Source organism: Fukomys damarensis, unplaced genomic scaffold (genome assembly GCF_012274545.1).
Source record: "Fukomys damarensis isolate Sample0158 unplaced genomic scaffold, DMR_v1.0_HiC HiC_scaffold_38, whole genome shotgun sequence".
NCBI classification, from domain to species: Eukaryota; Metazoa; Chordata; class Mammalia; order Rodentia; family Bathyergidae; genus Fukomys; species Fukomys damarensis.
In genome coordinates, this window is record NW_022900950.1 from 47,082,706 (window position 1) to 47,105,398 (window position 22,693).

At 41.0% G+C, this 22,693-nt stretch overlaps 1 protein-coding gene across 1 annotated transcript in view; it reads left to right on the forward strand.

The window, feature by feature from the left end:
• Ebpl (EBP like) overlaps nucleotides 1–22,693 on the forward strand; it is a 72,320-nt gene that overhangs the window by 583 nt on the left and 49,044 nt on the right. Inside the window, exons 2-3 of the mRNA XM_019209409.2 lie at nucleotides 2–43; nucleotides 20,025–20,094. Of these exons, the coding sequence (XP_019064954.2) occupies nucleotides 2–43; nucleotides 20,025–20,094 (112 nt within the window). The remainder of the gene's footprint in view (nucleotide 1; nucleotides 44–20,024; nucleotides 20,095–22,693) is intronic.

Genomic DNA, 22,693 nt, shown 5'->3' on the forward strand with positions numbered 1-22,693 from the left:
GCTCGCCTGGCTCTGCTACGACGCCCTGGTGCACTTCGTGCTGGTAAGTTCTGTTGACTCGGGCCGCGGCCTCCCGGGACGGCCCCTCCCACCCCAGGGTGTGTTCTGCAGCGGACAGGGTGAGAGTGGCAGTGGCCACCCGGACCCGGAAGGTACCTGGAGGCTTTGGCGCGGGTGGCCTTGGCCATACGCTGGGTTCTGTGCCTCCCCGGCCCTGATTGCCGTCTGTGAACGGAGCGCGCCACTGCTAGTGCTGCCTGCGGATTCCTTTACCAAACCTAAAGCCCCTGAAAATTACTAAAGGATTGACTGGATGTGTATTGTTTTTTTGTTGTTGTTGGTGGTGGTGGTAATGGTTTTTTGTTTTGTTTTTTGGTTTTGTGAGACACGGTCTCACTATGTAGTTGAGACTGACCTGGAACTCACTATGTAGCCCAGGCTGGTGTGGAACTCACAGCGATCCTTCTGCCTCTGCCTCGCTAGTGCATGGATTACAGGTGTGCGCCACCACTCCCGGCTTGGCTGTATTGTATTTTATTGTAAGCTACTCATAGGCCAGAACCTTGGCTTTCTTGTCTTTTGTACACAAAACAATAATAGCTGAGATAATTTTTGTGTAACGAAGTCTGGGCTTGCATCAAAACAAAAAACCCTGTGCTTTAAGTAATCACCATTTGTTGGTGCTAGGCACAGTGTTGTGTTTAATATTTCTGATCTTCACCACATCTTTACCTTTAAGCTAGTTATTATTGTCCCCATTTTAAATAAAGGCAAAAGAAGTCCCTGCAAAGTTAGGTAACTTTCCGTTGCCACATGATTGTGAATTAGTTTAGTCTGTGATTCCAAAGTACATGGGTGTAGTCTCTTGTTTGGGAGTTCCTTCCAAGAATACCCAGCAATATGGTAGGTGCTAATACTGGAAAGTAGAGCCTCAGGGAGAACTGAAATCACAGCACATTTGTTCCCTGGAATCTATGCTTCTCACCCTTTAAACTTTCTAAAGGGAGGGGGAAATGCCCAGGTTTCTTGGCTGCCATACAACTACCCTGTTGAACAGCATTTCAAGCCAAGCATTCCCAGAGGTGGTTTACCTTGAAGATGTCCAACCAGAGGGTTATCACCTTGGGCTCCAGTGCTAGAGTTCAGGTCATCCCAGTATGGCTAGCATGGAGGGCAGGTTGATTTCCCACCAGTGCACTGGGAGAAACCATAGCAATTGACCTAAATAAGTGGTTTGGCCAGGTGCTGGCTGTGGTTCAGGCCCATAATCTTAGCTACTCTGGAGACTGAGGCAGGAGGATCAAGAGTTTGAAGCCACCCTTAGCAGTTTAATGAGACTCTTTCTCAAAAGAGTGGGGGTGACTGGTGATAATAGGTAAGTGGTAGAGCACTTGTGGACATGCGCAAGGCCATGGATTAAATCATGTCCTGAAAGAGGGAGGAAGGAAAGAAAAGAGAGGGACAGGAAGGAAGGGTGAGTTTGGGTCACTCTTTCTCACAGGTCAGTATGGGCTTGTCAGGCATTGATTGGGCTTTTCCCTCATCTGCAATCTAAGCATAGCATTTTAGGCATGGCCTGAGTGTGAGGCAGGATGTGCAAAAGAGAATTTGAATATTACTGTAGTAGGAAGTCACTGCAAGATTTTGAGCACAGAAGCAGTGTGGATGTGATTTTTATGATATATATTTTTGGGTTTTGCCTGGAGTTGGCAGCTCATAACTCCCATAGTTCTTAATTTCCTAAATAACTTGAAAAATCAGATGAAAGTATTTGGCTTTTATCCTTCCTGAAGCAGCTTTGGAACGGCTTCAGAGCGAGAAGCTGTCAGACAGTGACATTGGGGTCTTAGCAATGTTTAGGCCTCAGATAACAAAGTTGCAGTGTGGCCTTCTGCACTCTTTCATGCACTCCTTTTTCTACCCAAGGTCAGCATAGAAGCTAGAATTTCTCTTCTCTTGGGTGGGTCATAGAAACTAAAAGTATAATCTTTCCCTGCATTTTTGTCTTGCAAATGGCCATAAGGAAGCTCTCTGGCCTCCCTCATCTTATAGATAAGACCCTCCGTTAAGAAAAGGGGTAAGGAAGAAATGAGGCACAGAGAAGCTAAAAAAAATCTACAGACTAGCCTGGCAGGGTTCCCCATTCAGACTGGAGCTTGCCAACCATGAAACCATGAGCTTATATTAATCATTCTTCCTTTCTCAGGTATTTTGTCTTGGCAATAGAAAGCTGACTAACACACCATACCCGAATCACACAGTGCAGATTAGACACACAGCCTTGGCTGTCAGCTTGGAGCATGGCTGTGAGAAGTAGCCCGAATCTTTTGACAACTTCGTGTCCAATAAATTTGTCACTCCCACATTTTTGTCACCATGGGGTTCTGCCTAGGTTTGTTCTTCAGGCTTATCATGGAAGACTGGGGCTTTAGTTCCTTTCTCATCTCCAGTTATTCTACCTTAGCACTCCTGAGTAGTTTTTGTCTCGGAAACCCTGAGGCCCAGTGTCTACTAACTGACTAATTTGTGCATTTTGGACATTACCCTTGTCCAGTTAACGTCACTGTCACCTCACCTTCCACGACTATAGCATAAGTCTCTTCCCTCTATTATTTGCTTTATCACTAGGTCTGAGTTGCCTTTTCACTCAGTCTGTTCCTGCTCTCATTTTCCCTTTCCTTTTCTGACATTGCCATCTTCATGGGTTTACCCCCAGACATCCTTTCTAGTAAATGATTTGTATCCCTTGTGCTGTTTGCTAGATCTGGTGAATCACAGCTGGTATAGTTCTGTGTTGGTACTGTAAAGCTTAGAAGTGCTTCCAAATTGAAAGCTCTCAGGGGACCCACCGTCCATTTTCCTTCGCAGTCTCGATAGGCAGCCTGCTACTTCTGCAGACCAAACTTCAGTCTGTTTTCTAGCATGATGAAAAGACAGTATCACCTAACAAGGGAGGGCTGTCTCTGCAGCCCAATCTCAGAATGATATCCTGTTCTCATTGGCTCTTCCTCATCTCCACAAAAATTTGTGTGCCTGCTTGGGTGCCAGGTGCTGTAGTAGGCATGGACAGCGGATGGCCCACATCCTCCTAGTGCTTATGGGATAGCAGAATTTTTCTCCTCTTTCATTTGAAGAACAGTAGTTACTAGTGTCACTAGCAGTGCGAAACCCATATGAGACACCTTTTATGGATAAATGTTAGGAAAAGTGTATCCTAGAAAGTTGATTTATTTCTCTCTGACTGCAAGAGCAGTGTAAATACAGTGGTACCTTGGTTCACAAATTTAATCCTTTCCATGATTCTGGTCACAAACTGAACTGGATGAGAACCAAATCAAATTTCTCCCTAAGGTCAACACTGAACCTAACCACCGAATTTGACTCAGTTCTTGTCCAGCTCAATTTGGGGCCAGAATCATGGAAAGAATCAAGTTCATGAACTAAGATACCACTGCATTTCTCCCCTTTGATTCTGGCTTACTGAAAACAGAGAATCACATTAAAGCTCTCTAATAACAAGAAAAGATCGTCTTTAATGATATGGTCTTATTGATCTCTGATCTGGATTCTTATTCCTTTTTTGAGATAAATGTTTTTTAATTCTTACCATTACTGAATATTGAATGTTTCTGTTGTACTTGTTGAAAAACTTTTTGTATATGGAAGAAGTGTAAGTACTTCAAAAACTTTTAATGCTGCAAATGATTTTTATTTCCTTTGAAATGGAAAAGATATTCTAGGGGAAATCTCAGTCCCTGGTTTTGTTTTTGGTTTTTTTTTTCCTTCATAACACAAAACACAATTTCTAATTATTTGTCTTCTCTCTCTCCAGAATCTGCATAGTGTCTGGTATGTAGGAGTGTTTCATGTATTTATTGATGTGGAAAGAATGGAAGAATGATTCTGCCATTTTAACTTATAATTTATATTTTTAAGCTTCAAATTGTTCAATATCTAATATATATTAAAGTTCTCTGTTACACAGTATCTTTAAAACTAAATTTGTATAAGTTGCATATTCCAATGTTCAATGTAAAAACGAATAACATTTATGGGCAGAACTCTGCTGACAGTGGCCCGGGCCCCGGAGAACTTGTGGAAGCTTAATCGCACCAGCAGCAATGGCTTCTGGCAAACGGTGGTGTTGAAGCCTTGGCCCTGTGATTGGAAGAGCTTTGGCATTTTCAGCCCTTTAGGCAACCTCAGCAGATGGCAGGCACCTCCTCAATACGACAGATTGAAAGGCGCCAGTCACAGGACTCCCCTCCAAGTGCATGGTGTTGCTTCAAGGCTGTGGGTGCCTCTCACATCTCATTCTGCCTCCTCTTGGTTTCCCAGGGACTGAGAACTTTCCCTAGTTGAGTCAGTCACCTGATTTGCACCTCCTCTTCTCCTTCTACTAATGAGTCTTTCCTCTTATCCTTGTCCTCCTCTCTCTACCAGCTTTACCTCCTCTTCTTCTTTCTCTTGTCTCCTGTCTTCTCCCTCCAGAAAAGTCCCATTCTGGAAAGTTAAGCTCAACTATCATCCTGAATCACCAAAGGTGAAGAAGCAGCAATCTGAAGAGATAGAAACAACACTCTACTTATATTTGAACTAAGGGAATTAGGCAAGTCAGTGTGCTTGTGTATTCCAATATTTTTGTTTGTGTTTTCCCATACCAGAGGATGAACCCAAGACCTTCACACTGAGCTATATCTCCAGCCCTTTTTATTTTAAGATAAGGCCTCCCTGAGTCCTGAGTTGCCCCAGTTGAGCTCAAATTTGTAGTCCTTCTGCCTCAGCCTCCTCAAGTGCTAGAATTACAGGCCTGTGCTACTGCATCTGGCTTATCCCAAGGTTAAAAAATGATTATTAGCTTCTTGTGGGAAGAGATCTTTATGCACATTCACAGGTGTGCTTACTCTGAAAAGCGCAGTCTCATGTATGATGGCCCAAGGCAAGGTTTAATCACTATTGCCACAGTGCTTAGTGAAATCTATCACATTGTTTCACAAGGGGATTTTGAGGGGAATAGGTAAGGCACAACCTCCCTTTTTAGGCTTGTGAGCAAGGACTCTTACTTTCCCATTTTTGCCTCTTCTGTATCTTGAACTGCCTAGCTGCATCGTTTACTTGATTCCATCCCAAAGGCCTCAAGATCATTTAGGACTATCAGCCCCATCAGCAGCTGTACAAAGCATGCTGGCTAGAGTGGTGCTTTTCACTCATCCATGGGTAATTTGTTTCTATCTATTCAAAATGGGAGCACCACACCACAGCCGTTTTGGGGAAGAGATTTGAAGAAACTTTGCATTATTCAAGATCTTGCTTTCATGGTACACTTATTTTAAAAGTCACTATACTGTATAACCACATCATTTATTATTTTTGGAATGAAAGGAGAAGGTAGTACCGGTGGCTGGTTTTATCTTTAGGACATTTGTTCGTGAGGACCGTGGTTGACTCCATGTCATGCCTCCTGGCATTTGGCTCGTTTCAGTATTGGATGGGTTTATTGTAGAACATACAGGGTGAGCAGAGGGAACAGCAGCCCATGGAAGCCTAACAACAGGCTGAGATGCAGCTGAGCCTCACAGTCTGATTCTGAACCTGAGGCAGCTTCCTGTTAAGATAACTCTGTACCTCTCACCTGTGTGCACCAGCTGGCTTTCTCACCCTTTATTGTCCCGTGCCCCATCATGTCTATACATTTCACACGTTTATGTGCTGAGTTTTGTCCTCCCAAAAAAGGTATGTTGGAGCTCTAACTCCTCCAGTACCCCAGAATGTGACCTTACTTGGAGACAGGGTCTTCATAGAGGTCATTATTAAGATGAGGTCCTCGTACAGCATGAGTGGTGTCCCTAGAAAAAGGGGGAACTTGGATGACAGACACACACGCAGGGGAAACCATGCGAACTTGAAGGCAGAGATTGGGCCAAGGCAACAGAAGGTCATAAGAAACCAGGGGAGAGACCCAGGACAGATTCTCCCCCCACAGCTCTGAGAAGGAGTCAGCCTTGCCAACACCTTGATTTCAGATGTTTGGACCCCACAGCTGTGAGGCAATACATTTCCATTTGCTAAGCCTCCCGGTTTGTGGCATTCTGTTACAGTATTTAGCCCTAGCAGACAAACACATCAAGCCTCTTGTATCTTGACTTATTTAAAATACTGATTAATTGTTGGCCTCTTAGGACTTCTCATACATATTAGTTCTCGGGATCAGTTCTGATTCACCCTGTTTTTTCACTCAGTGTGCCAGAGAGCTTAGATGTCATCGGCCTGCTTGTCTCTGGAGGGTGGCCACTTTATAGGCCAGTGGCTAGACTAGGAATCATGTGTGCTTGAGTTAGTACTTCCCTTCCTGTCCTCTGGTCCAGCCACCATAGGTAAAGGTGTGACCATCACAGCATAAGCTGTACTCTCCCATAGCTGAGGTGGGTCCCACACCAGGCAGTGTGTGCCACAGAAGTCACCTCTCAGAGGGTACATGATGGCACTTTGGTCTTGGAAGGGGTCTCAGGTGCCAGATAGCCCTCTCCAACTGGAAGTTGGGATCATCTTCCTAATAACTTAGGCAGATGTGAGGTCATCTACCCTTTGCTTGAGAACTTTGTAGTACCACTTTCCCAAAATGGAAAGCTCTGACTATAAGAAAGCTTCCTAGCTGGGTGTGGTGGTGTACACCTGAATCCCAGCACTCGGGAGGCTGAGGCAGGAGGATTGCTGTGAGTTCAAGACCACCCTGGGCTACATAGTGAGTTCCAGGTCAGTCTCAACTACATAGCAAGACCCTGTCTCAAAACAAAACAAAACAGATAGCTTCCAAGAGGAGCTGTGAGTTCAAGACCACCCTGGGCTACATAGTGAGTTCCAGGTCAGTCTCAACTACATAGCAAGACCCTGTCTCAAAACAAAACAAAACAGATAGCTTCCAAATGTGAAGTTGAAATTCACCTTTTAATAATTTCAACTTATTGGGTTTATCTCTGCCCTCTGGGAAATGAAGTCCCCATCTACCCAGCTCCATTAGTCTCCATGCCTTTAGCCATTTCCCGTGACATGGTTTCTGTCCTTTTAATTTCCCTTCCCACTTGCTGTAGGTTCCTTTTTTTAATTAATTAATTAATTAATTTATTTATTTATTTATTTATTTGGGAGATCAAACTTGGGATCTTGCTCTTGTGAGGCAGGTGGTAGAAACACTGAGCTAAATCCCCAACTCTGTAGGTTGCTTTTAAAATGCAGTGCCAGCTACTAAACACTATCCCAGAGGGGGCCTGACCACCATTGCAGAAGTCCTGGGACAGGGTGGTGGGTTGGGGAGAGTATGGGCTTTGAGTTGAAACACATGGGCCCTTGAATACCATCTCTGCCATTTGCTAGTGGGAAGGCTTGGGCTGTACCTCTTCCCTGAGGCAGATCCTTTCTGCAAAGAGGTGCAGAGGGAAAGCAGGAAAATTTTTCTGTTTTCCTATCTGCAAACCATGAAAATATTGTTTTTTTCAAAGGGTTGATATGAGTATTAAACAAACTTTTGTAATTTAGTGTGGTGCTTCTCTAACTTGAACTTGCATGAATTACCAAGGGGTCATTTGAGATTCTGTATTGGTAGCAATTTCCTAGGCAATTCGTAGGCTGTGGTTCATGGATCACCTTAGAATAGGAAAGATACAGGGTGCTGGAACTTATCAGAGTTCAGTGAATGCAGTTTTCCTTTTTAAAAAAATGTTTGTTTTTACTGGTACATGTTTGTAGTACATAATGATTACATTCATCATGGGGAGTTGGAGCATGTATATAACACATCTCAATTGTTTTCATGTCCTCTTCCCCCCATCTCCCCCTAGTTCTGTCTTTTTGTATCTCTTAGTGACTCCTCCTCACCATATGCCATGCTTAGATTACCTGTTAATTTTCATCTTATTCCTTTGTATCAAAGTGATATGTAAATGTCCGATAATTAAGATGAGCCCTGGACAGTTTCCTGTCTCACCTTTTGTGGGGGGATGTGTGTGTATTTGTGGTTGTGTGTATCTATGTGTGTAGTGCTAGGGATTTAACCCAGGGTCTTGCAATGCTGAGAAAGTTCCTTACCACTGAGCTACATCCCTAGCCCCTTTTATTTTATTTTGAGTTTCTCCACCAAGACACCCACGTTGCTGCCCTCAAAATTGCCATCCTCTTGCCTCAGCCTCCTCAAGAGCTGGGATTTACAGGCCTGTGCCAGACCCCTCTCCTCTTGCTATCTAATCTTTAATCTGAAAACAACTGTCTCAGCAGAGAAGAGTATATTCCTAACGGGGAGATGCTAAGTCCTAAATCCAACCCTGAGCCTCTGTGTTGTAGGAAGGATAGAGCTTCTCTGACTGTTTTGACACAGACAGAGCCAGAAGAGTTCTGAATGTGCTAGGTAACAGCTGTCTGCTGGGGCATCAAATGGAAGTTATTTCATTAGGTGGTTGAGAGCTCGGTCGAGAACCCATCTGCAGTCTCAAAAGCCTTGTCGTGGTGGGGCATAGGAGGCTGCAGCAGCCAATTCCTCCAGAAACACTGATGTATACTGTTGCCATGACATAGAAAAATCTGGTATGATTAGGCTGAGATTTTGAGTCAGCATTGAAAATGCTAATAAATGTTGACAGGATTTATGCAGTGATTCTATTCTTGCCCAACTTTATTCTCCTGGTCTTAATAATGAATATTACACTGTTTTCTCTGGGTCTTCATTAAAAAAAAAAAAAATCACAAATACAAACAGCCTCATTTTGTGTGCTTTTAAAAATTTCTATAAAAACATCTTTCTGCTACATTTGTTCTTTAAGGGTTAAAATGAATAAATTGAACATTATTTGTAAATCAGTCATTTAATGAGATTACAGTAGTTCACAACAGCTAGGATGTTTGTTTTCTCTGAGCTTTTGATGCATAGCCATCTTGAAGGCTATTATGTTGTCACAATTAAATGTCTGGAACACTGTAAGAAAAAATTAGACTGGCCTTTGATATGTAGTTTTATTTGCTATGATACATTTTAGTTTTAAAGTTGTTTTGTTAGCAATTTCATTAAACAGATTATAGTTCAGACATGTTTTAATTGTTCAGTAAAAACTTTCCTATATTTTTAAACTAAATATCTTTATATACAGAGCTTTCATTTGTTTTAAATAAAAAATCATGGAATATTCCTTGTTACCCTCTGGGTTAATAGTAGAAAAAACTATTAGGAAGAACTAACAGGAAGAAAATATTTAAAATACAACTATGTAATATAAACATGAAAAATGTATTGAAAGTGACATGGAACTCAATAGGCATTGTTTCTAGGAAATGAGACTGGATGTCAAAATGAGAGAGTTTTGTTTTGCTTTTGTTTTGTTTTTCTGGTACCAGAGATCGAACTCAGGACCTTTTGCTTGCCAGGCAGGCCCAGTGTCACTAAGCTCAATCCTTTTGCGCCTTTTTATAGTTTAGAAAAGACTTAGGCCAGGGATTTAGCTCAGTGGAGCCATACCTGCCTGGCAAACAGAAGATCCAGAGTTCAATCCCTGGTGCCACCAAAAAAAAAAAGAGAGAGAGAGAAAGAAAAGACTTTAAGCATGTATAACTTCCACAATTTTTTAAAAGTTAGAGTATTAGAGATATACCACCAGAGGAAACATCGGAAGAGTAAAGCTGCTGAGATAGCATGCCATTAGTGTTGTGATGCTGTGGGTGTTGCCTAAGACAGCTGACGGTGAGAAGGGGAAGTGTTACTGGGAGATGCCCTCGGCTGTCAGCGTCAACAAATGCCTTTGCAGCACCTCTGCAGTCCCCACAGACAGAAAGAGAACATGCTGTGCATGTGTCATCCAGATCCAGGAGGACACTAGGACTGGCATTTTGATGCCTGGCCCTTTGCCAAAAGAGCACAGGTAATTTAAACAATAAAATAATGTTTCATTTAATTTTCATTTAAAAATGGTCTTTGGCTCTCCATACTTTCATCCAAGTATCTATTTTAACCCTCAACATGCTGCTAAACCCAAATATGATAGTTCCTGTTGGCCCCCGTCAGGGAATGCTTTGCAATTCCAGGATGCCATCTCCTCCCACCAGGTTGTATCCCACCATCCGTGTGTGTGTGTGTGTGTGTGTGTGTGTGTGTATGCACACGTGCGCACGTGCACACACACACACACACACACACACAATGCTAAAAGGCAGTTTCACTCAGCTATCTTCAGGAGTGCCTGCAAGTGAGCAAATTTGCCCTGTGGTTTGTTGAGGCAGATGACAGGGGATCCACAGCTATTAGTGGACTACTGAAGCACCATTTCGATAAGAAGGTACATCTGCAGGATAGAAGGATAGCAAATGACATGCTCTTGAGGTGCACTCTGCCTGCTGTGTGCTGCAAGAGCCTCTTCTCCACTGCTTGGTACAGACACAGATATTCGGGGTCACTTAGTGTCTGGAGAGGTTCCAGGAGGAACAAAGTCTAGGACAGTCTGGAACTTCCTTTGGACCACTGTGATCAAAGCCTCCTGCTTACCTATTAAACATAGGAAGGCACGGGGCCTCTTGGGCCCCAGGATGAGCCTGGAGTCCAGAAGGGTTAGGGTTACCTTTCCATGATCTCTCACTGGTGGAGGGGCCCCAAGCACTGTGACTGTCTTTCTCTAGTGGTGCAATATCTGACATTGACAAGTTGCTGTATATTTTTTTTTAATTACTGAACAATTTCAAGTATTCACAAATGTACAGAGACTAGTATACGGAATGAATACATCATTTTTGAATTTTATTACCCTTGCTTCATTGATCATTTATTTTCCTCTCTCGTTCTTTTTCTTTCTGTCCCTCTTCCTTTGTTTTTCTTTTGTTATCACTGAAATATTGAAAGACTAGTCTAGAACTCATGGCACTTTGCCCTGTGTAGTGAGTGAGTCTGTCTCTCTCTCTCTCTCTCTCTCTAAAAAGTCAGTTTGTGCTTCCAGATAGGTGCTTGCATCTCCAGGTTTAGGAATGACAGTCCAGGACTCTGTGTAGCAGCAGCATGCCCAGTCAGTCAGGGACTATACCTGGGCATCACCATGACCTTCCCCTCCTGTGGTCATGGGCATTGGCAGGCTGAGACTCCATAATCTTCGCTTTGGCCCTATTGCACCTGACCCTCTGCTGATAATCTCCCTGGCCGCTGCACAGGGTCCTCACTCATCCTTCAGACAAGCAAGTACAAGTCTTCAAAGTGCCAAGTTCAAGGCTGCTAATCAGGGAGAAACTATAAGGAAATGTTTTAATTCTGCTTATTATTCATTCATTGGGCCATTCACTGATTAGGCAGTTTCTGAGAACTTTACTCTGCTCCTTTTATTCATCAGAGAACTGAAGACACGTGTCTTAGTTACTTTCTTGTTGCTGGGACAAAATACCCAACACCCACAAGTTAAAGGAAGAAAGTTCTGTTTTGGCTCACAGTTTGTAGAAGTCTCAGTTATAGTCTGCTGGATCCAAGGCAGGGCAGCATGGCAGAGGGACATTGTAGAGGAGAAACTGTACATAGCATGGCGGGCAGAAAGCAGCGAGACTTCCCTCTTTTCCTTTTTGTTCCATCTAGGGTACAAGCCTATTGGTTAGTGTTACCCACACTCAGGGGTAGTCTTCCTTTTTCAGCAAATCCATCATCCAAACCTGGAACTGTGCTAAACTAATCAGTGAACTGATCCAGTATCACACACTCATGATCCAGCCACCTCTCAAAAGCCCCACCTATGAGCACATGAGACTTTGGGAATACATCTATACACAAACCACATTTCAGAGAAATAGAATTACTGTAGCAGGAAATGTAAAAAAAAAAAAAAAAAATCTTTTATAATTCACTCCTAGTGTCCAAAGGGAATCAGTTCCAAGACCACCTGACACCAAAATCCACAAATGCTTGATTCTCTATACTATAAAATGGCATAGTATTTGCATATAACCTACACACATTCTCCTGTATACTTTAAATCATCTCTAGGTGACATATTACCTAACACTATGCATACTATATAAATAGTTGTTATAGTGTATTGTTTAGGGAATAATGACGGAAAACAAGTCTGTACATGGTTCAGTACAGATGCAACAATCATCAGTCTAACTATAATTTCCACCCATGCTTGGATCCGTGGATACAAACGCATGGATACAGAAGGCCAACTGTACTTGGTTTTGTGTTATTTAACCTTGACCATATCTGGAGTCTCTTGCAGCCCTGCCTTCCTGATACGGCTGCAGCCTGCAGGGGTGTTCTGCTATTCACTTTGTACCTTTCCTCCAAGCCTTAGGACCGCCAATGCTCCTGGAGCTCACATCTCCCATGCAGCTTTAGTTCGAGATGGCTGGCTCCTTCTGGCCAGACCTTATAATTAAAGACTTTTGGAGCTGATGACCTTCCACTGATGATTCTTCCAGTTAACATAAACTTCATGGTCCAGAACCTAGAAATAACATTAAAAAAGAAAAAAACACTCTGTAGCTTATTCAATATAAAGTTTGAATTCATGGAAGGAAACTGTTTGTCTCCATTCTCTGCAATTCTACCAGTAATTTTGGCTCATAGCAAATAAGAATTAATGTTTTCAATGACCATGATTCTGGTCATAGTGTTTTCCTTTTATAACTACACACAGTCTCACACATACACACACCCAGCCCTTGACCCCTGGCAACCTTTAGTATTTTCTCCAATTCTAACATTGATCATTTTGAGCTCAGCATGGTGGTACATACCTGTAATCCCACCCCTCAAGAGGCTGAGGCCACAAGTTCAAGGCCAGCCTGAGCTACTCATTGAGTTCATGGTCAGCCTATAAAAAGACCCTGTCTCAAAAAACCAAAATAATATAAAATTTATCATTTCAAAAAATGTTATAAGGGGAATCATAATGTACTTAATCTTTTTACTCAACATAATTTCCTGGAGAGCAATCAAAGTCATTAAGTGTGTCATAGTTGGTTTCCTCTTATTGATGAGTAGTCCATGGTTTGAATATACCATGGTTTATGTAACCATTCACGATTGAAGAGCATCCAGGTTTTAGCTATTACAGCTAAAACTGCTATGAACACCTGTATGCATGTTTTTGTGTAAGCATAGGCTTAATTTTTCTGGGTAAAATACCCAAGTACGCAGTGGCTGGCCTACATGTTCATATCCTCACTAGCATTTGGAATTGGCTGCTGTTTTGTATTTGAGCCATTCTGATAGTTATGTGGAAATATCGCATTGTGGTTTTTATTTATATTTCCCTGGTGTTGAACACATCCATGTGCTCATGGATATATTTGCCATCGATATATTCTCTTTGGTGAAGTCCCCCTTTTTGTGGTACTGTTCCACATCCTCAGCGCTTTATTATTTTTTATTTAGAGACAGGTCTCACTAAGTTGCTAAATAGCCCAGGCTGGGCTCAAACTCACAGTCCTCCAGCCTCGGCCTCCCATGGTGACGGAATCAGTCACATTGTACCATGACTGGCTCCCTCCCCTCTTCATCCTTTTTATTTATTATCTTAAACATCTCTCTGCATGTACCATGATTACACATTTAGAGTACAGAGATAAAAGACCAAGACCAGGTAAATGGCAGTTTGGAAGAGAGAAATAAGTAGGTTTTTGTGTAGGGGGTATGTCCCTTCCAGTGAGAGAATCAGCAAACTCTTGTTTTCCGGAGGAGGTAATATCTGATCACCATTTGAAAGCCTGAATCTGTATCTATATAGATATACTGCCTTTACTCTTAGGATATTAATATAGTATATTAATATAGATATAAATTATATCTATATTATATATATTATAATTATAGATATTAATATAGATATAAAGACAACCTTCTTTTTAGATAATTCATTATGCAAACTTGTCATTAATTAAAGGGTAGCAAAACTGAACACAAAACATCTTCCTAGATTCTTGAGGATTCTAAGATGGAGGTGACCATATTCCAGAATCTATATTATATATTATAATTATAGATATTAATATAGATATAAAGACAACCTTCTTTTTAGATAATTCATTATGCAAACTTGTCATTAATTAAAGGGTAGCAAAACTGAACACAAAACATCTTCCTAGATTCTTGAGGATTCTAAGATGGAGGTGACCATATTCCAGACCCAAAGATATATGATCAAATGGAAGCTGATGATCCATAACAAGCTGTTAGAAAAACAAATTTAGTCACTGAAGAATTATAGGAGAGTGAGAAATTAATCCTCACTAGGTTAGAGAAGGACTTTTGGAAAAAAGGGAAGTTTGAACTGAAATTTGAAAAATGAGTAGAACTTTAAGAGGTAGATCAAAAGGGAACAAATTTCACAGAAGAAACCTTTTGCAGTAATGATGATCAAATCCAGGGGAGCACTACTACTGAACTACATTTCAGCCCTTTTTATTTTCACTTTGAGACAGGTTCTTGCTGAGTGACCCAGTTTGACCTTAAATTGCAATCCTTCCTCCTCAGTCTCTTGAGTCTGCCACTGCACTCAGCCAAAAGGCTACAAATTTCCCTTACACTTCGATCCCTACATGTTATTAGTTTCCAAGTCTTCATCTTGCTCTTACAGAGTTGCTTCTGAGAAAAAATTTTCACCCTAGTGTGAGAATTCATATTTTGTTCATGGGTTAAACTAAAGAGGTGTTGGGGAAGTTGTATATAATTTTTGAATGAGTTCTACAATCTAATTTTAGAAAGTCTTTCATCCTACAGATGGCCTTTCTGAGGTCAAGTTCAGCCTAGTCCCAGGGCCTCTACTCTGTCTAGAAAGTTTCCAAGCCAGGACAAGGCAGTGATGTGATTTTCTCATTATGGTCCCACTAAAAATTTTTTTTAAATGAAGTGTTATGAAGTAAGTGGACTGGCGAGTATTGATCTCAAAAATAGCAGTATTTTTACACAAATCTTCAAAGAATATAATTTTTACATACTTTTGGATAAGCCACATTTGCCAATTAGTGACTCATAAAGAATATGAGGTCAAGAATAGCTGGGCAGGGTGGTGCACACCTATAATCCCTATAATCCTGGTCAGCACTCTGTGAGCCTGATCACAAATTTAATCCCAGCCCAAATTAGCATGAAAAAAGAAAAGGAGTGGGCCTGGCTTGGTGTCAAGGCCCTGGGTTCAATCTCTAGCACCAGGAAAAAAAATGTCAAGAAAAGATAAACCAGCTTCAAAAGCCTCTGGTCAAGCCAGGTATGGTGGTGCCTGCCTATATCCCAGCACTCAGGAGGCTTTGGCAGGAGGAACAGCCTGAACTACATAGAACCTATCGAAAAAAAAAATCTTCTGTTCAGCATAGATTAAAATGGTAGGGAGCTGGAAGATAATTATGAGATGGGGAGAAAATAAGATTTCTTCTTTCAATCAGGGAAAAAAAGGCAATTACAAACTAAAATATGCAAAAATATCTTATACATGTCATGGCCCAAATGTAAAGCAAACCACACTATAGTTATGACTTTGAGATATTCATGAAGAAAGGGGATTCTAGGTAGAACATTTTCCTTAAATGATACAGGAGTCAAGATGCTGAATTTGTAGTGAAAAAGATTGTGATCATTGCAGTGAACAGTATTTCTGTAAGCACAATGTTGTAATAGCTATTTAGGATCCACTTAGAGAAGACCAGTATGTTTACAGAATAAGAATGGAAACATAGTCTCAGAAACACCCAGGCCTGTGAGGCATAAGTGGGGCCTCTCATGCTCTTCTTACCCTGTAGAAAATATGGATACTGTGCCTCATTGAGGAGTGAGTGAGCTCAGGTTTTCAGTTTATTATTTAAGATACAAATTTGGATAACATAGAAGAATAGCATAATTGTCAAATTTAGATGAACTGGAAAGACGAGGAGAAGTACTATATTATAAATTAAAGAATAACTTTTCAGGACGAGCAGTCTGAAGAAATAAAGGCATTTTTTTTCTTTTTATTGAGTTTATTGGTACAATCTAGGTGTACAGTACAGTTACATTCATTATTGGGATTCTGTGCTTTTACATAATAGGTCTTGATTCTCATTTTTTCCTCTTGTCCCTGCCCTCCCTTCACCCCCTCCTCCACTCCCCATTTACAAACACTTTATTTCCATTTTTTCATTTTCTCATATTTTTTTCCTCTCCCTTATTACCTTTCCACCACCCTTCCCACTTTCCCTACACCTTTAGCCTTTTACTTCCTATTTCACATTATTAATTATCTCATTAGGATCCTGTGTACTACTATAGTGTTCCACACCAGAGAAACTATTTGGTATTTCAGTTAAAGAAATCTCTGTATGAACATTAAAAATAGGGAATCCTAACATAAAACTAAAAAGGAAAGTAAAAGAGAAAAGGCAATGATGTAAGATTAAAATAATCCTTAATTCTGAAGATGAAAATGGTCCCTGAACATATTTAAATTGCTTCTTGCTCTTGTAGTCTTATCTTATTCTTTTTTTCATTATTTAGAGAATACTTTATTAGTTTCTGTAATCAAACCCACGTAGATATGACCTTACATATTTAATACAGTGCATTACCCCCATACAAATGGAAAAAAAATTAACATTTCTAGACTAATATGGCTGTTAATTTCTGTACAATGCCAACTCAACACAGTAAATTGGGATAACTTTTCCCAAAGTTGACAGCACAGTTAAAGTTTCCAAAAATTCAAATATGTAAAAAAGCCAATAATAGTATGTTATGCATCAATAGCAGCAACAGCTTTTCCAGGTTCTGAACTCATATGAACAAAATTACAGACATTCACCACATTCCATTAAAAAAACAAAAACAAACAAACAAAGAAAAGAATAATACCCAGAAAACAGCAAAGTTCTGTTGCTATTGTGGTACCTGGCACCGTTTTTTTTTATTAGCATTTTAATCATCATCTGGAGAGAGAACATTCTAGAGTAATATCATTAAAAATAGCTCTGATAAAGCACAGTCCCTACTACGTATCATAAAGCAGGTACAAGATATTTTACATTCACAGAGGTATGATACAGTACCGTCCTACATCAGTAATAGTAGAATCAGTCTTGGTTTGAAATTTACTTTGTCTGCAAATAAGATTGCTACCCCTGCTTTTTTCTGGGCTCCTGTCACATGGAGAATTGTTTTCCATCCTTTTACTTACAGTCTATGGGCTTGTTTTTGTACTAGGTGTGTTTCTTGTATACAACATATTGTTGGATTTTTCCTCTTATTCCATTCTACCAGTCTATTTCTCTTGATTGGTGAGTTGAGGCCATTGACATTGCTGGTTATAACTGATATGTACTGACTTATTATTGACATGTTATTGACCTTTTGTTGACTCTTTTTACTTTTTCACACTTTCCTTTTAATTTCTTGCCTTGCCTATTTGATTTGCTCTGTTGGGCCTCATGGTGTTGTTGCCTTCATTGTCTGTTTCTAGGATCTTGTTTAGAATTCCTTGTAGTGCTGGTTTAGTATTCATGTAGTTTCTCAGGTGTTCTTTGTCGTGGAAGTATCTTATTTCCCCATCCATTCGAAAGAGAGTTTTGCAGAATACATCAGTCTAGGTTGGAGGTTGTTCTCTTTTAGGACTTGAAATATCTCACTCCAGGCTCTCCTTGCCCTAAGGGTTTGTGTTGAAAAGTCTGCTGTGATTCTGATGGGCTTTCCTTTGCATGTGATTTGTTTCTTTTTCTTACTGCTTGTAGTATTTTGTTCTTCTGCTTGGTTTCCAAGATCTTGATTATTATATGTCTAGGTGTAGATTTTTTTTTGATTGTAGCTAGTTGGGGTCCTATATGCCTCAGTTATCTGAATGTCAAATTCTTCCCCTCTGTTTGGGAAGTTTTCTGTCATTAATTCTGTGAACAGCTTTTTTAAGTCCTTTGTATTTTCTCCTGCTACTTCATGTATTCCTATCAGTCTTATGTTATTCTTCTTTGCATCATCTAGGAGTTCTTGGATTGATTTCTCATGATCCCCTACTGTTTTTAAGAGACCTCTCTTTTCACAGTCACTGACTGCAATCTTATCTTCTATATCTGAGAGTCTATCTTCTCATTCTTTTATTCTGTTGCGTACACTTTCAATGGAGTGTTTAATCTCCTGGATATCTGTTTTATGGATTCCATTTCTTTCCTATGTTGGGCGTTTATTGTTTCCATTTCTTTCTTATGCTGGCCCTTCATGGCTTCTATCGTGGTCCTGAGCTCATCTATTTTTTTTGTCAGTTTCTGCTCTAGAGTCTCGAATCACAACTTTCATTTTGCTCACCATCTCTATGGTTATCTGGGAAATTATTTCTGTTTTGAATTTTTCTAGAGCCTGATTGATCAGTTTTGTTACTTCCTGTGCATTGAATTCAGGGTGTTCTTGTGGTTCACTATTGGCCTTTTCATCCTCATTTGCCCTACTGTTTACCATTGGTGAACTGGAAATCTGTCTTTGTGTCTTGCTTAAGTGTTTTCTCATTTTTATTTTTGTTGTCAGGCTGTCCTTGGTTTAATCTCTGGGTTATCACCCAAATCTTCCTGATATAGTTGCATCCTAGCTTCTCGGTCTCTAACGATCCACAGACATTCTCATCTTCATAACATCAGAGAAAACAGCTCATCAGATCAACCACTATCCTTTATCCCAACCGATACAATCAGCAACACATTATGATCAAGCACAACTTGGAAACTGACCACCTGTGGTAGTCACTATTCTATCACCCTTAAACCATTTGAATTAAATTGAAATCAAGAAGCAGTCCAGAACATGTCTGCAGTGAACAAACTTTTCAATATAGTATAATTACCATTTAGGATGGGGCTCAGACAAAGCTAGGACGCAAGACCCCTGATCTCAGTTAGCTGATGGCTGAACCCCATGACGCTGACTGACCTCGGGCTGCAAGGCCCAGATTGAGTTACCCAACCTTCTGAATGGTTGAACTCCACAACGTTCTACTACAGGTTTCCCACACCCTTTCTTAAAAGATGTTCAAAGTTGGGAACTGAGAAAAATACCCTTGATGACCACCTCTGCCTCTGCAGAGTGGGTCCAAAGAGTGGCACAATCAGGAGGTCTGAGAGTCCCCCCGAGAGGGTGGTTAGGGGAGTTGTTGGGAGTTATGGGGATTCAGGGGCGCCTGCACTGCTACCTTCCTGGCGCTGGAGCAATGGCATCTCCAAGCGGGAGAGGGCATGGCTGTTGGCATATTTTGAATTAGGAATAATCACCAGAGGCAGTTAAAAGTGAAAGCAGTACTAGAAGTGAACAGAGGGGAGGCTGAGAGAGTTTTCCTGTCAGGTTCAAAATTGCTTTGGTGAAAAGAAATGAGAAAAAAGAGTTGTATTGACTGACCAGAAAATTTATTCAAAGGATCAAGCAATATGGTATCAGATATCCCCAAAAGTTCGAGTAGTTTGGTTTATGAAAGTTAGGCAAAGAAACACTTCTGTGATGGGAAATTTAGTGTAATTACAAGTATTTCATTATCTAATGGCAAGAGAAAACCTGTACATATTTAAAATTTTCCTAAATTCACCCTCATTTAGGGGAAAAAAAAAACCCTCAATTCTGGTATAGACATTTGATTAGCATTTTTGCTACAGAGAGGTCTTGGGTTTGGAGTTCTTTTATCTGTTTTTTGTTTTGAGGTAAACAAAATGAGCTCCTATGAGATTCTTCCACAGATTTAAGGTCTCTGGAATTACCAAGATCTTATTCTATTTAAGCTCTTCTCATACTGTGAGATTTCCACATATTTCTCCCACATAAGAAGACAGTTCTGATTTTATGATGCTAGTCATTGAAAAACTGACACTATAACTTAGCTTGGGACATAGCTCTTGCTAAATTAGGGTTGCCAGACTCCCAAGATCGCACCTGCAAGTTTGTGTTGGTGTCTACTCCCAGGCTTCTGCCCAGCATTGGGCACTGGTGGATGCTGCTGTGCTGTGCCCAGTGTATGCAGGGCATTCTGTGGTGCCATCCTGTCATTGTGATGCTCAACTAGAACATATCTTCATTCTCTTCTCTTTAGGAAGGCCCTTTTGTCTACTTGTCCTTAGTAGGAAGCGTTGCCCATTCTGATGGCTTGATTGCATCCTTATGTAAGTAATTAAAAACATTTACATTTGAAATGACAGATTAATTCTAAATGTGATCATCAATGAAATGAATGCCAATATAACATACTGTATGATTCTGTGTCAATGAAATGTTCAGAATAAGTGACTCTGTAGGCACAGATGAGAGATTAGTGGTTGCCTAGCGCCTGAGGGGAGAGGAACTGTTAAAACGGGTCAAGGTTTCTTTTGGGAGTAATGCAATGGTCTAAATTCACTTGTGGTGGTTCAAAGCTGTGGGTACATTAAAGCCCATTCTTTAAACAGAGGAGTTGCATGGCATGTGAATTACACCTCAATAAAATTGTGTATTAAAAAAACATTTTATGTGAGTGCAGATTAAAGAGCTTACAGCATTTAAACTGGGTGGGGTTTTTTTCATATTTTTAATATCAACTTTCTTTTTATTGTACATCAATACTTGTGTTCTTGTAGTTTCCCAAACTCCTTCTGCCTTGTGGTTATTACCTAGTTTTCCCTCTTTCCTCATGTCTGCTGTAAATCAGCCAACATTCAGTGAGTATCACTTCCCACCGTGTTCTGTGTCGGTACTGAAAGTAAGTGAGCCACCTAGCAAGCACCATCTTGGCCACTTTTGTAAAACTGCTTTGCTTGGATAACTGCTTTTAGATTCTGTGCTGTAATTCCACATTGTTTATCAGGGCCTCACGCATTTGTCACCGGGAAGCTTGACACAGTGAGAACCAGCTTCTCATTTCTTGGTCCTCAGTTCTTTGAGCCCTTGATGAAAGAATCTGCATATGCGGCCATGCAGAAGGATAGGTAGAATGTGTTCTTATGTAGATACAGAGAGAATTATGCCTTCAAGCAAGAAGACAGGCTGGGCCACAAAGACATCTGCACTGATATCTTTTTAGGCACGCAAAAGTTACTCCTGGGTTCAGGAACCTATGGTGATTATGCTTATCACTGTTTCTCTTAGGGGTTACTTTGGAATGTTGGTATCTCAGAAATGTCTTCCTTGTTTTTTTTGCATGGTCAGTATTCCTCATATAATTGCATGCCTTAATCATATAAGAATCTAAATGAGGTCTCAGGCCAAGGAGGGAAGGCTTTTTAAAAAATGCTACCCTATCGTCGGTGTAGACTATGGCACCCAGGGATACTGTGTGCCTTGTTGTGGAAATAGGTGGTCATGTAGCCAGATGCCTGAAGGAATATGCAGTGTGTAACTTCAAAATGTCACTGTGCTCTGTGGGAGCAGTTTACGTCTGAGACCAAATGATTATAAGTGTATTATAAATTGAAGTGTTTGTTGCTTTACTTAATCTAACTGGCAAAGCATGCCCTATTTACCCATCCCGAAGCACTTTGTTCCTCACCCCTGCTAACGTCTCTTTCCTAACACATTCTAAACTCGTGCATACCATTGAGCCACACCCCCAAGTCAATCACATTTGTTTCATATCCCCAAAATCTCCAGCCAGAGCCATGTGCGACTTAGAAACGTCTAGAAAATTGAGTCAGCTGCAGTTAGTGATTCTGAAAACCCTTGAGGACTCTCCAAATTAGCTTGGTAGAAGTCCTGCGACTTCAGTTCCCAGGCTAAGCTTAGTGCACCTGTACACCATGCTGTTCAGTGTTTACATTAAACTTTGCTGATGGATGGCTGTTGAAGCCCAGAGTCTGACGGACCCATGTGGAGTCACCATCCCTCCCTGGTGAGTGTCCCTCTTATCACCTGTGTCACAGGCCATGCTACTACCGCCCACCCTGGCTGCCCTTCCTTAGCATCAAAGAAAATGAATAGCCCAGATTCAGCTCAATTCTGTGAAATATGAATGTCTAACATGGTGTTTCTTGATCATCTTGAAATTAGAAAAGTAAAAACTCATTTAATGAAGGTGGCTTTTATTTACATAAAAGCAAAAACCAAAAACATAAAGTTAAGTAGTGCTTCCCAGGCCCCAAAATGGACAAAATCACTGGAGAATCTTGCTCACATAGATTCTGATCCAGAGGGTCTGCGCCAAGACTGCCTAGACATGGCCCTGTGTACTGTCCTTGGCTTCTCAGGCTGTAGCTGGGCTGAAGCAAAATGACCCTCACCATGTCCTCATGGCTTAACTAGTGGGAAGCTCCTCCAGCCATCAGTTTCAGTGTTGTCCCTCTAAACCTCTGCTTATGCCGTTACCAATCCCAAGATAAATAGAAACCATTACATCATCACATTTTCTAATGGTCTCCTTTGCCCTTTAGTTGTACACAAATTGTTTAACAATGGGGGAGGGGGGTCAAAGTTCAGCAGCAGAGGAGGAGATGCCAGAGGCTTGACTGGTTGCACTGGTGAGAGCGGGGCCTTCACTTTCTTTTCTGCCTTTCTTTCCATCCCCACACACAGTATTCTTCAGCCTTGCCAACTTAGCTTTTGTTTCAGACACACTGTTCTCTCAGCGCTAGTCTTTGCACAAGCACCTCTCTGGAACCCAGGATTTCTCCCTAACCAGTTTCAAAGGACCCCTCTCCCCCTTGTGATATAAGACTTGGAATCAATCTTCAATGTCTGTGTGCCTCGGTATCTGGTAGAATCTAGAGCAGGGGTGGTGAACCGATGGCTCGGGTG